This window comes from Ascaphus truei, chromosome 4 (genome assembly GCF_040206685.1).
Source record: "Ascaphus truei isolate aAscTru1 chromosome 4, aAscTru1.hap1, whole genome shotgun sequence".
NCBI lineage: Eukaryota > Metazoa > Chordata > Amphibia > Anura > Ascaphidae > Ascaphus > Ascaphus truei.
In genome coordinates this window covers 13,495,991-13,508,366 of record NC_134486.1, presented here as the reverse complement: position 1 = coordinate 13,508,366, position 12,376 = coordinate 13,495,991, and the positions used below count along the sequence as shown (strand labels likewise).

General features: G+C 47.1%; 1 protein-coding gene across 1 annotated transcript in view; it reads right to left on the bottom strand.

The window, feature by feature from the left end:
- The window catches only part of LOC142492225 (vomeronasal type-2 receptor 26-like), a 96,217-nt gene that overhangs the window by 32,048 nt on the left and 51,793 nt on the right, over positions 1–12,376 (bottom strand). Inside the window, exon 6 of the mRNA XM_075594895.1 lies at positions 11,777–11,900. Within this exon, the coding sequence (XP_075451010.1) occupies positions 11,777–11,900 (124 nt within the window). The remainder of the gene's footprint in view (positions 1–11,776; positions 11,901–12,376) is intronic.

Sequence of the window (12,376 nt, the reverse complement as noted above, 5' to 3'; positions counted from 1 at the left end):
GGCATGTCGAACCTCGCACCTCTGCTGCTTAGCGTACCAGAGCCACCCCCTTACCTTGCGACATTTTAATTGAGCTGGACGGATATCTGGGCCATTTGCCTGGACATTTACTAAGATGGGGATACTTGTATTACCCCTCTACACTTCACACTTTAGTCGGCTAAAGCTTTTCAACTACGGGCGTTTTCAGACACTGTGGAACCAAACCAGCGGGGTGTCTTAGAGTTCTGAGTTACATATGCATTGCTCACCTCACAGGAATTTCCTGCTATACATTTCTAAAGTACCGTAATCACAACTTAAGTGTTTTCCTCTGTTCCGGCCTCCTGAATGAAAATCCCCTTATGCCTATAATGTTGGAACAATTAAAATTGGGGGACTTTCATTTATCAATTTTTATATAACTTTATACAAATTGCCCTATAACCATTTTCATGATTTTACCCCAGCAGCGCTCACGGCAAATTTCAGCGCGCTAGGACCTTCTTAGCAGAAGTTAGCTAAAAGTTGTACGCTGTGCTGTTGGCTTCTGGGTTTTAAAACCATTTTTCCTTTGCACGGTTACAGGAAAATCCTGATATAGTAATACATGTCATAGTAGAAATAACATAATTCTCGCCACCTTATACCTGGTGGGAGATACACTGAACCCTAACCTGGGTTCTGGGTTTTTGGGCATATCCATGGGTACTGTGAATATGATTCCTTCCCCTAGCACGAAATCCAAAGATTGCAGCGGAGCACAGCTAAAGAATGGGGACAGCACCATCAATGAAGGGTTAAAAACGTAGATTTATTAGTACATGGTATGGAGGGGGGGGAGACAGAACACACTCTGACGCGTTTCAGGCTGGGACGCCCTTTATCTTTATTTTTTGATAAAGGGCGTCCCAGCCTGAAACGCGTCAGAGTGTGTGGGCCTTTGAGTATCATTCATCAGCTTTTAACTGACAGATGAGCAGATCGCTATAGCAGTCCCTGGAACAGCAGCAATTTTGGATTATATTGTCAGCGAGACCCGGCGAGGTTGGGAGATTCGGAGCGGTGTCCCGCCCCCTGTGACGTGTATCCGGGCTGTGACGCAGTTCCGGCCGCGAGCGGAGGGCGCCTCGTGGAGCGGAAGGCAAGTCTGCCTATACTTACTGAGGAGTCACCTGCGGGGAATCACATACAGGCACGCATCCAGTATCACCCACCACCGGATCATCTTTAATCCCTATATCTGCGCATATCCTGAGGACTGGCTGTAAGTAGGATTCCGGTTTTGCACAACCGGATCCTGGATCTGCTCGCAATCAGTTGCTGAATTTTATTGTGTTCATTAAAATAAATTGTTATTAGTCAGCCTACATGTTTATTGTTGTATGTGCCTGTTTGTTTATGTGTTACATGTTCTAACCATATTTTGGTACACTATGATCTTGTTCTTTTGTCTCCCCTGCATATCATACATTGTTTGCTGCTGAGGAATCTGCTGTCCACTGGACTTGATTGTCATCTATTGGATATCCTAAGCCATCCATTGGACTTTTATTTATCCCACTATTTGGACTCTAAGGCGCCGGTCTGTATTGTTTTTTCTGGTCTGGTGAAGTGCCATCAAGGTTTTGGATACTTCTTCACCTAAAGACATTATATCTTATTGAATATTCCTGCTCTCAATTGCACTGGGTCCAATACTTGACATAGCTTTATTCTATTTCTCCTTATCTTGGCTATACATTGATATTAATTGCCTACGTATGTATCTAACATGCTGAAGCGCTGCTTCTGGGATTTCTTTCCTGCTCTTCCATTTGATTCCTTCCCCTGCCCGGTCTTACTGTTCTGGTTTGTGCTGAAGCATGGAGATTTGGCGGTGAGCTGCAAACTGCTTTCTAGGGAGAGGAGAGAAAACGGCAGTGCACTGCCAAGAAAACCAGGAGGAGGCTCACGGGAGCAAAAGCAAAAATTTATTTATGCCATAAAAAGATTGGACAAAGGTCCCCCCTAGCCCCAACAAGTATCCACCTATGCATTTCGTGCCCGAAACGCGTAGGTGGATACTTGTTGGGGCTAGGGGGGACCTTTGTCCAATATTTTTATGGCATAAATACATTTTTGCTTTTGCTGCCGTGAGCCTCCTCTTGGTTTTCTTGGCAGTGCACTGTCGTTTTTTCTCCTGTTCTTGCTCCTGTTACTGGTGGAATGCATGCTATTGATACCTGCTGAAGAACACTCCCCTGGATTCTGCAATTCAAAAGTGAGTTATACCTGTGGGTTGCCACACCCCTTCATTCTCACTACATGGGACATTTATTGTACAATTCTTTATTGGTGCCTGTGGCATTAAGTACTAGTCCCTTAAACCCTATTAGGCTAACTTTATTGTGTTATACAGATTATTGGGAGCTTCTCAACTGCAGATGTTACGAATACACTAAGGACTTGTCTTTCTGATGCACTAGCGTTCTACACATCTATGCTTTCTAGGGAGGATTTTATCCGGTGGTCTGTGTTCCTCATGTCTTCTGGAATCTGGGGGGATTCCTGAGTACATGTTTCAAGGTAACCCGCAACACTGGCCCCCTCATACCCAAACACACCCTGACAAATTTTACCATAAAATCACCCCTGAAACTCACGCCCTGCACTTCTCCAATGGTTGGCACTCCTGGAACAGTAAAAATACACATACATCTTTATTACAAATGCAGTTACATGCCATGATTGGGTTGAAGAGCTGACAATCACAATTCCCCAATATGGTTTAGGGGCACCCTGCCGGGCATAATACCTTTATTTACTGGCCTGGGTACCCCTTCACCATCACACCCAGTAGGTGTGTTAACCTTGTAAATTGTGTTACATTGTGTGTATGTCTTTTCGTGAAATAAATTACAATTTATTTTACCTCCTTGTTTCGCTCAATCAATGATCCCCGTATAAAAAGGTATTAATAAACCTGGTCTCCTGTGACACCTGGGGGCCCCCAGAAACCAGTGGGGACCACCTGAGGACCCCCGTACACCCACAGGAACCACCCGGGACCCTTTGGGGCCCCCAGACACCTGCGGGGACCACCCGGAGACACCTGCTGGACTCTGGTATCAATCATGTGTATAAATAATTCAATTATGGTTTTATGTGGGGTCACAGGGGATGGGTTGTGTATTAGTGGGTAGTACATATTGTAATGTTTATTGGGGTCAGAGGGGGTGAATGAAGGGCCAAGTACCTACTTCACCCACACCCACTGCCTTCAATAAAGCTGCTGTTGTTCTTTAACCCCTCCATTGTCTTTGCTTTGCAAAAGTAATGAAGTTGAATATTAATGCATTTTCATCCTTAGTGACTCTTTAATCTGGATTGTTAGAAACGGTAACAGTTGTAGCAGTGCCACAAAATAATAATGGAAGCTGCAAAATTCAGCAGGCAGCAATCTGCTATTTGTAATTGCTTCCGTGGAAAAACCCCAGTGTGCGTTGACTCTTTGTCATGTGGTAAAAGTTTAGGGACAGTAAATCTTGGAAATATACACAATTCACAGTCACTTAAAACAATCAATGAAAGGGTGCAGAAAAATGTAAGTGGACACATTTATTGGACACTCCATCATTAGCAATTTAAGCATTATGAGCCTCACGCATTACACTCACACATCAAAGTTCAGTTCTTTTAGTGCAAATGTCTGATGAAGAATAATGTTAATTGGTTTTTAACAGCAAAGCAAATACAGCACTAACAATTAAGGTATTTTATTCTAAGGCATATAGAGACAGATTTCTCAGAGTAAATTGGTTATGAAGCAGGATTCATGATGCTGCACTCTCTTGCCAGAAGTCCTGATACAGAACATGGCGTTCAATCTTGCTGTTACTGGACATCGGCGAAAATTGACCGGAATTCGAATACACTGCAGACTAGCCAGTTCCCTTCAGCTGCGGATTTTGGTGGAGATGTTTAAAAAAAGGCTGATTCTTTTTTTCCCCTGATCACTAAAGATCTGTCCCGCAGAAAACGCTTAAAATGGGGCTATGGTAGAGAGTGGTGTAATTGTCTGTCAGCCCAAAGGATTTCAATAAGAACTATATTGAGTTGATAAGTCTAAGGTAGCGTGTGAGCTACTGGTGTCCGGCCCACCAAGGATAAGAAATAGACATGGCAGAATTTTGCGGTCAAATTTCAATCTGCTGAAGATTGGCCAGCTCCTTTTAGCCGCGGATTAATCCATTAATCAGTCACAAAAATGCAGATTTTTGTATTTTTTTTTTTTTTTTTATAACTTCAAGTTTATTGGAATATTTTCAATATAAATAGCATCGCAATACAAATAACACGAACATTCACAGTATTACAGTCATGTACGATACTGCTACATTCTCCTTCTGGAGCCACAAGCGTTCATGCGTTGCACATGATATCTCTAAAACCAGTAGGTTAAACTTGGGGGAACAACACAAAAAAAAAGTAAATTAAGGAGGGGGAGGGTGGGAAGGAGGGAAGGGGAGGGGGGGGGCGCAGCACGCTGCACTGCCACTTTCCCATAGGTGGCTGGTAGATTTACTATACACCGTTTGTTTGCCGACTTCTAGGGCCGCGCAAAGTGTTCACATGGTGTGTCCTCAACTAGGTCTCGTAGTCCGTTCCGCTTACTTTGTACGAGAATGCACTTGGAATAATCACTGCCATATCGTGGCTACCTCAACCCCCGGGATGTCTGTCTGTTCCAGCCAAGGCGTCCAGACTTTTAGATATTTTTCGCCAGTGTTATTGACCAGACTCGTCAATTTCTCCATCTGGCATATGTACCATAATCGATTCCGAATTTTTGGGATATTTGGGATCTCTGGTTGTTTCCACATAGCTGCGATCTCGCACCTCGTTGCTGTTGCAAAATGTGCAACTAGTTTATTACCTGATTTTGAAAGACCCTTCCATGGTCTGTTCAATAGGAACAGCCATGGATCAGGGGGAATTGTGAGGTCAAAAATCCTCTGGATCCAATGTCTAATTTCATCCCACAGGTGTGAGATCCGAGGGCAAGACCACAGCATGTGCAACAGGTCCGCCGATTCTCCGCACTGTTTGGGACACAGCGGGGAGTATCCTGTGACAAACCTTGATAATTTTAATGGGGTGAGGTACCACCTCATCAATACTTTATATGCATTCTCCTTCAAAGTAGTGCATATGGAGCTCTTGGCAGTAGCCTCTATTATAGCAGTCCAGTCGTCCTCCTCCAATTCCTCCCCAATATCTGTTTCCCATCTAAGTTGGTACGTCAGTTTTTGTCGTTGCTGTGAGCTCCCAGAACCGATCACTTCTCTATAGATGTGCGATGTAAGTCCCTGTGTGTCTGTTTTCATCAGACAGAGCTTTTCGAATGTGGTTAATGGTGGGAAGGGGGAGTTTTTGGCGAAGAACGCTCGTATCTGGAGGTAGCGAAAAAATTCGGAATGTGGGATGTTTTTTTCAGATCTAATTTGTTCGAATGATTTAACTCTGTTCGGTATACCCTCCAGATCTCTTAACCTAAGATATCCATATTTTTTCCAGGGCCCTGCGGCATTTGCCACTAGTCCCGGTGCAAAGTTAGGTTTGCCCCACAAGGGGGCCATCATAGAGCGCCTTGTGGTCAGGGTATGTTTATATTTTGTGGTCTCCCATACCGACAGTGAGTTGGCCACCGATGAGAGCGGTCGTTCAGCCCATTTAATAGCTGTTTTGGGTAACCATAGCAAATTCTCTATCTCTAGTGGGGCACAAGCCCTCTTTTCCAGATCCACCCATCTTTTCAGATCGGGGTTGGTCTGCCATTGTGTGAGTTGACACAATTGCGCCGCTTTGTAGTAAGAGACCAGGCAAGGTACCGCTAGGCCTCCTGTCCGGGTGTTTTTTTTCATAATTGTCTTATTTACTCTAGGTTTTTTCCCTCCCCAGATAAATTCGGAGATATCAGACTGAAGTGAGAGTATATACTTCAGTCTAAGTGGCACTGGTAGAGTCTGAAACAAATATAGGATACGGGGGAGGAGATTCATCTTGACACTATGTATCCTTACTATCCAGGAGATCTTGTAGGGCGTCCATTTTTTTAAATCTGCTTTTAGTGTCTTGATTAGTTTGGGGTAATTAGCATCATAGACGCCCTTGTAATCTTTAGTGATGTAGATCCCTAGATATTTAATATGTTTTGGTTGCCAATTGAAATTAAAGTTCAGACTCAGTAGTTTTTCAGTTTCCTTTGGGAGGCTGATATTCAGGGCCTCTGATTTGGTTTGATTTATTTTGAATCCTGATATTCTATTAAATTTATCCAACAGGTCAAATAGGTTCGGCAGGGAGGTTAGAGGCCTGGAGATTAGCAGCAGTATATCGTCTGCGTACAGGGCAATCTTATGTGATTGTGAATGCACCGTAATCCCTGAAATATCCGGGTTGTTACGGATTTGCGCAGCTAAAGGTTCCATACATAGGGCGAATAACAGGGGTGATAACGGGCACCCCTGACGTGTGTCGCTTTTAATTTGAAATAAATTAGAGGGGAAACCCTGATGTATGACCTTGGCTGTGGGGCCCGAGTATAGCGACATTATCGCCCCACTTACCCTTTCCCCAAAGCCGAATGCCCCAAGCGTCTGTTTTAAGTAGGGCCAGTCAATCCTGTCAAACGCTTTTTCCGCATCCAGACTCAACATCATAACGCTTAATTTCTGATTAGTGGCTATTTCTAGCAGAACAATGATTCGTCGGGTGTTGTCCGCAGCTTGTCTACCCATTATAAAGCCAACTTGATCTGGATGTATGAGTCTGGGCAGGATAAGACTTAATCTATTGGCCAGTAGTTTGGCGTATATTTTAACATCTGTATTAATTAGGGAAATTGGTCTATAACTTTTACAGTCCTGCGGATCTTTCCCAGGTTTATAGATAACTGAGATTGATGCCTGGAGCATCTGCTCCGGGAACGGGGCTCCTGCTAATACAGCATTATACATTCGGAGCAGCCATGGGGCAAGGTTCTCTGCGAACGCCTTATAATACTGCCCCGAAAACCCATCTGGCCCCGGGGCCTTTGAGGGTTTAAGGTCCGTGATGACCTGGGTAAGTTCTTCTAATGTGAAATCAGCCTCCAACCCCTCCCTGTCCTGCACGCTCAGCCCTGTTAGGTTGGAACGTGCTATAAAATCTTCCGTGGCCCTTGCCGTTTTGGAGTTATGTGCCACTTTCTCTCCATTATATAAATTTTCGTAGAATGATTTAAATTCCTCGACTATGCTTTTTGGGTTGGATGTGGAGGAGCCGTCCTTCAGACGCACCGCCTGTATGTTATAATTAGGCTGTCTAGTGTTTAGTTTGCGCGCTAGCATGGTATCCGGCCTGTTCGCCTTTTCGTAAAATTTCCTCCGTGACCAACTCAGAGACTTATCAGCCTGGGAGACCAATAGTAGGTTTAGTTCGATTTTGATGTTCTTTAACTCCAATAGGACCCTCGGATCCTGCGTCAGTTTGTGTCTTGATGTGAGGGAATTTAATTTGGATTGGAGGGCTGCTATCTTGTTACTACGCTCTCTCTTTCTACGGGCGGCAATACCAATTAAAGTGCCCCTTATGGTTGCCTTATGGGCCTCCTAGAGGGTGAGGTCGGAGCTCACCGAACCATAATTAGTCGTGAAGAATTTATCTATCTCCTCTCCGACTGAGTCGCATATAGCTGGGATCTTAAGGAGTGACTCATTTATTTTCCAATTTGCACCGGGTCTATCAGGGCGAATTTGGTTGCACCTCAGCTCTATAGGCGCATGGTCTGACCATGAAATATCATGGATCAAAGCCTGGGCGACCAAGGGAACCAGTCTACTAGAAATGAAGAAGTAGTCGATTCTGCTATAGACGTCGTGGGGGTGGGAGTAAAAAGTATAGTTTTTTTCTGTGGGGTGAAGTTCCCTCCAGATATCTACTAGCTGGGCTTTCTTGAGACCTGATTTTAGGGTGTCAATCACTTTCTTACGACCGTTTCTAGCAATTCCCGTTCAATCTAGCTTGGGGTTCATAGTAAGGTTGAAGTCTCCCGCTAGGATTATCTGACCTTTGGCTACCTGCGTCAGTTTCTGAAAAAAATCCTTGATAAATTTGTGTCCTTGCTCACCCGGGGCATACACCGAGGCTATTGTCAGTGGCTGTTCTTGTATTGAACCCACTACTATTAAGTATCTGCCTTCATTGTCTCTCCTAATCGTGTCCAGTGTGAATGGAACCCTGTTGTGGAAGATAACTCCGACCTCTCTTTTTTTTTCTGCAGCGGACGCCCAATAGAATTGTGTGAATTGTCTATCTAGGAATTTGGGTACACTGTTACGGCTAAAATGTGTTTCCTGTATTAGGAGGATGTCGGCCTGTTTTGCCTTAAAATCTGTAAAGGCGACTTTTCTTTTCGTAGGGTTGTTAAATCCCTTTACGTTTATAGATATAAAATTCAGCGCCATATAGTTAGGTTGGTGTCTGGGATCTGCGTACAGATGTTATGGTTCTGAGGCGGTCCAAATCTGGGCCTCCTATTATCGTGAGTGTGACCTGTGATAGGTATGTGCCCCTGGGTTGGCCTTGCCCTGCTCTGATGGTAGGCCCGCAGCCCCAAGGATAGGGAAGGGGGGGAGGAGAGGGGGAAGGAGAGGGGGAAGAACTGGGTAAATAAAAAGAAAAAGGGAAAAGCCTTGTCTGGGCTGATCCAGAGTCGGCTCTTATGCCCTGTTTGTCGGACCGCCGACTGGCACCCATCAAACGGGAGTGCCAGTCTTTGTGGGCAAGTCCTCTGTAGGGCGTGTTGGCTCCCATGGACTACCTCCATGAGATACCTTGTGAGGCACCGGCGAAGACCAAAGGTGTCTCGCACCGACATTGAACTTTGTGTGTGTATTGCGGCATCACATAACATTCTTTATTACAACTTCAAAAAGTAAAACAATAACTATAGACTTAGCGTAATTCAGCTTCGGCTCCACGGGCGCATCCCGGCGCTAGGGGGCCTCCCCAGACCGACGTCTCCCCACTCCCGAAGTTAATGCCTCTGTGGGATTCTGCGTTGGTGGCTTACGTATCCTCGCTTGCCCCATCCGTAGATCTCATGCGGAGTGGGGGCCTGTGTCTCGGTCACGGAGCTGTCCACCGAGATGGGACCCCATCGAGGGTGCCCCCGAGCACCCCGATACCCCGCCAGCCGACCGCCGTGAGCGATTCCTGACCCTAAGGTAGACAAAGTGCATTAATCAATAGTCATCATGTAGAGTCAAAGTCATTAAGGTTGAACGAACAAACCTGGGTCAAACATGAACCCAACAATAATCTATCTCTCTTGAGCCTGTAATGTCTCCTATATGCAACATCCCTTTAAGATGTATATGTGTCAGTCTGGCCTTGGCAGGAGCACCCCTATGGCGGAACTTCTTTCTCTCCCTTAACTGCTCTCCTCTCAGCCTAGGGCGTATTGCTCATCTCCCCCTGCATACTGTTAGTATAACCTGTGGGGGGAGGGGTGGAGGGAGGGGGGTGGAGGGGTTAGGGGCAAAAGGTGGGGTGGTGCAGAGGAGGGGAAATGATGTGGGGGGGTGGTGAGGGGAGAGGGAGGGGAGGATAGTGGGAGGGGAAGGGATAAATGGGGAAGGTTAAGGGGGGGGGAGGGGGGTGGCGGGGAGAGCGGAGAGGGGGGGGAGAGGAAGGAGAAGGGGGGGAAGGCGGGGGGGGATGGGGCAGACAGGTGGGGGGGGGGAAGGCAGGAGGGAGGAGGCCATGGGTAAGAGGAGATAACAAGGGAGAGGCGGCAAGAGGAGGGGGGGGCCGAGAGGGGGGGAGCGGCACGGGTGAGCATTTTCCAAACCCTTCTGATGCGTCGCCAATGAAGGGCTGCCCCCTACTCTGAGGCCCGCCCCGGGTTCTCAGGGGAGCTAGCCCCTCACAGCCGCCGACCCCCGCCTCAGCATCCAGTCCCGTTTCCCCCCCTCTCCCATCAGGCTCAGTGTCCCTCCCTCCGCATCCGATACCCTCTGACCCGGAAGTCTCCTCAATGGGTGGAAGTGCCCGAGCGCCAGGGAGTCTTGATGATGACGTCGCGGTGTGTGCCGGTCTGGAGCTCCTCCCTCCTCCTGTTCGCGCCTTTATCCTGCTTTCCCGCTCTCATCTTCACTGCCTGTCGGAGAAGAAGGGATCCGGCGTCTCCCAGCTGCAGTATTCGGAGAAGACCACCAGGGGGGGACATCGCAGGAGTACCCATGGCCGGCCATTTTGACACGAGGGAGGGAGACATGAATCAGGTCCCTTTAAGAGCTCTACCAGACCGGCGGAGCTGTGTAGAACTCGTGGTTTCACAGGGTTTCCTCCAGCGCGGCTCCCACTCTGTTCCGGGACATCGACGGGGTCGGATCAGCCTCGGATTCCAGGTAAGGTGGATGAGAGGGGCCAGGGCTGTGGGGGCTTTGCTGTAGTCCCAGCTTCTTGAGGAAGCTGTTGCCGTCCTCGGCCCTCCGTAGGGTATTCGCCACACCGTTCTTCACCACTAGCAGGGCAAAGGGAAACAGCCATCTGTACCTGACCCCCCTGTCCTGCAGGGTTTTAGTTACCGGTCCCAGGCTACGTCGTCTTAGGAGGGTAGCCGGGGATAGATCCTGAAAGATCTGAAGCTTGACACCCTCATACTCCATGGACCTGGCCTCCCTGGCCATCCGGCAAACTGCATCTTTTATTTTATAAAAATGAAAGCGTACTATGATATCCCGAGGGGGGGCTCCTGCCTGTGGTCTTGAATGGAGGGCTCTATGGCACCTATCAAGGTGCAAGTCCTGGGCAGATTTATCAGGCAGTATATGCTCCAGCCACTGCTGAACAAATTCCTCAGCGTCTGTTACTGTCTCAGGCACCCCACGGATACGGACATTATTTCGTCTGTCCCGATTTTCGGTGTCCTCTTGTTTGTCTGAGAGGTCACGGAACTTATCCTGTAACTGGGCTACTGTTTTGTTTGTCTGTTGGATGGCCCTCGTGTTAGCGTCCATTTTGGTCTCTAGGGACCCGGTCCTCTCCCCCAGTCCATCGAGGTCCCTCCGCAGATTCCACAGCTCTCTGTTGAAGAACTGTTTCATCTCTGCGCAGAGCTCCCTGAAGTCTTTTCTAGTTACTGGTTCATTGTCATCCGCTCTTGCAGCCGGCCTGGCAACCTCAGCCTCTGCTGCCATCCCTGCTGTAGGGGGATCAGGGCTGTCTCCTGCTGCAGGTTTTTTTTAATTGAAATAAGTCGTGACCGAGGGGTCTTTCGGCTTTGCTTTTCCCCGTGCCGGCATCACCAGGTATTCCCCTACTTGAATTCACTGGACTGATTCGTGGGGGGTCACTTTGATTGCCGCTTTTAATAGATTATTGTGCCGATGCGAGCAGAGCTAGAAACCTAAGCTTCCATCTACTCTGGCTTCACGCATGCGCCTCAGATTTTTGTATTTTTAACATTGCAAACGTGTTTTTTGGATTCCGTATTTTAGCAATCCGTGGACTGAATTCACAATCTATACACACACACACACTCAGACACACACACACACACACACACACACACACACACACACACACACACACACACACACACACACACACACACACACACACACACACACACACACACACGCACACACACTTGCTTTGCCCATTTCTAATTAGAACATTTGCTATTCTGATTAGCAACTCTAGCAGTGTGACCTAAACCAGGTGATGGGCAGCAAAACAGAATATGACTGAGTTAGGGGTTACTAACCAGTGCTGTTGGAGATCTCCCCCTCTGTGCATTGAACACAGTCATAGCAGCATCTGGGTCTTCCTTCCTGCTGAGCTTTTCTGTACCCAGGCAGGCAGCTCTCAGTGCACACAGAGCGGGGTTTCTAAAAAATACAATGGAAAGTCATGAGTCACATATAATAATGTTTTATTTCTAGCATTGCGCAGAATGAGTAATACAGCCTTTCCCTGTTACATACTCATACAGTGGCCGTTATTCGATCAAATCACGGTGCCAATTTCACCTGCTCTGCTGTACTCCACGTGGCATGAACGCGGCCAATCGCCCCAGGCACCGGTGCTTATCGCGGATACTTTATTTGAATTTCACGGATTCTGTTTCTTTGGTTGCAATGAAATGAATGAATTGCAATGTGTACAGCACTGTGCTACTGTATCTATTTCATGTGTCTATTTTATGTGTTTAAAAAACAGAACACTAAAATGCAATTTTCTACACTCGCTACACTCACAGGAACTCGCGAGAAGTTTGGAAGACATCCCATGTCATGACATCGGTATTCCGATATACACAACGCGTGAAGAGGTCGAATAACGGCGGTTTTATCAGTAGTGTCAT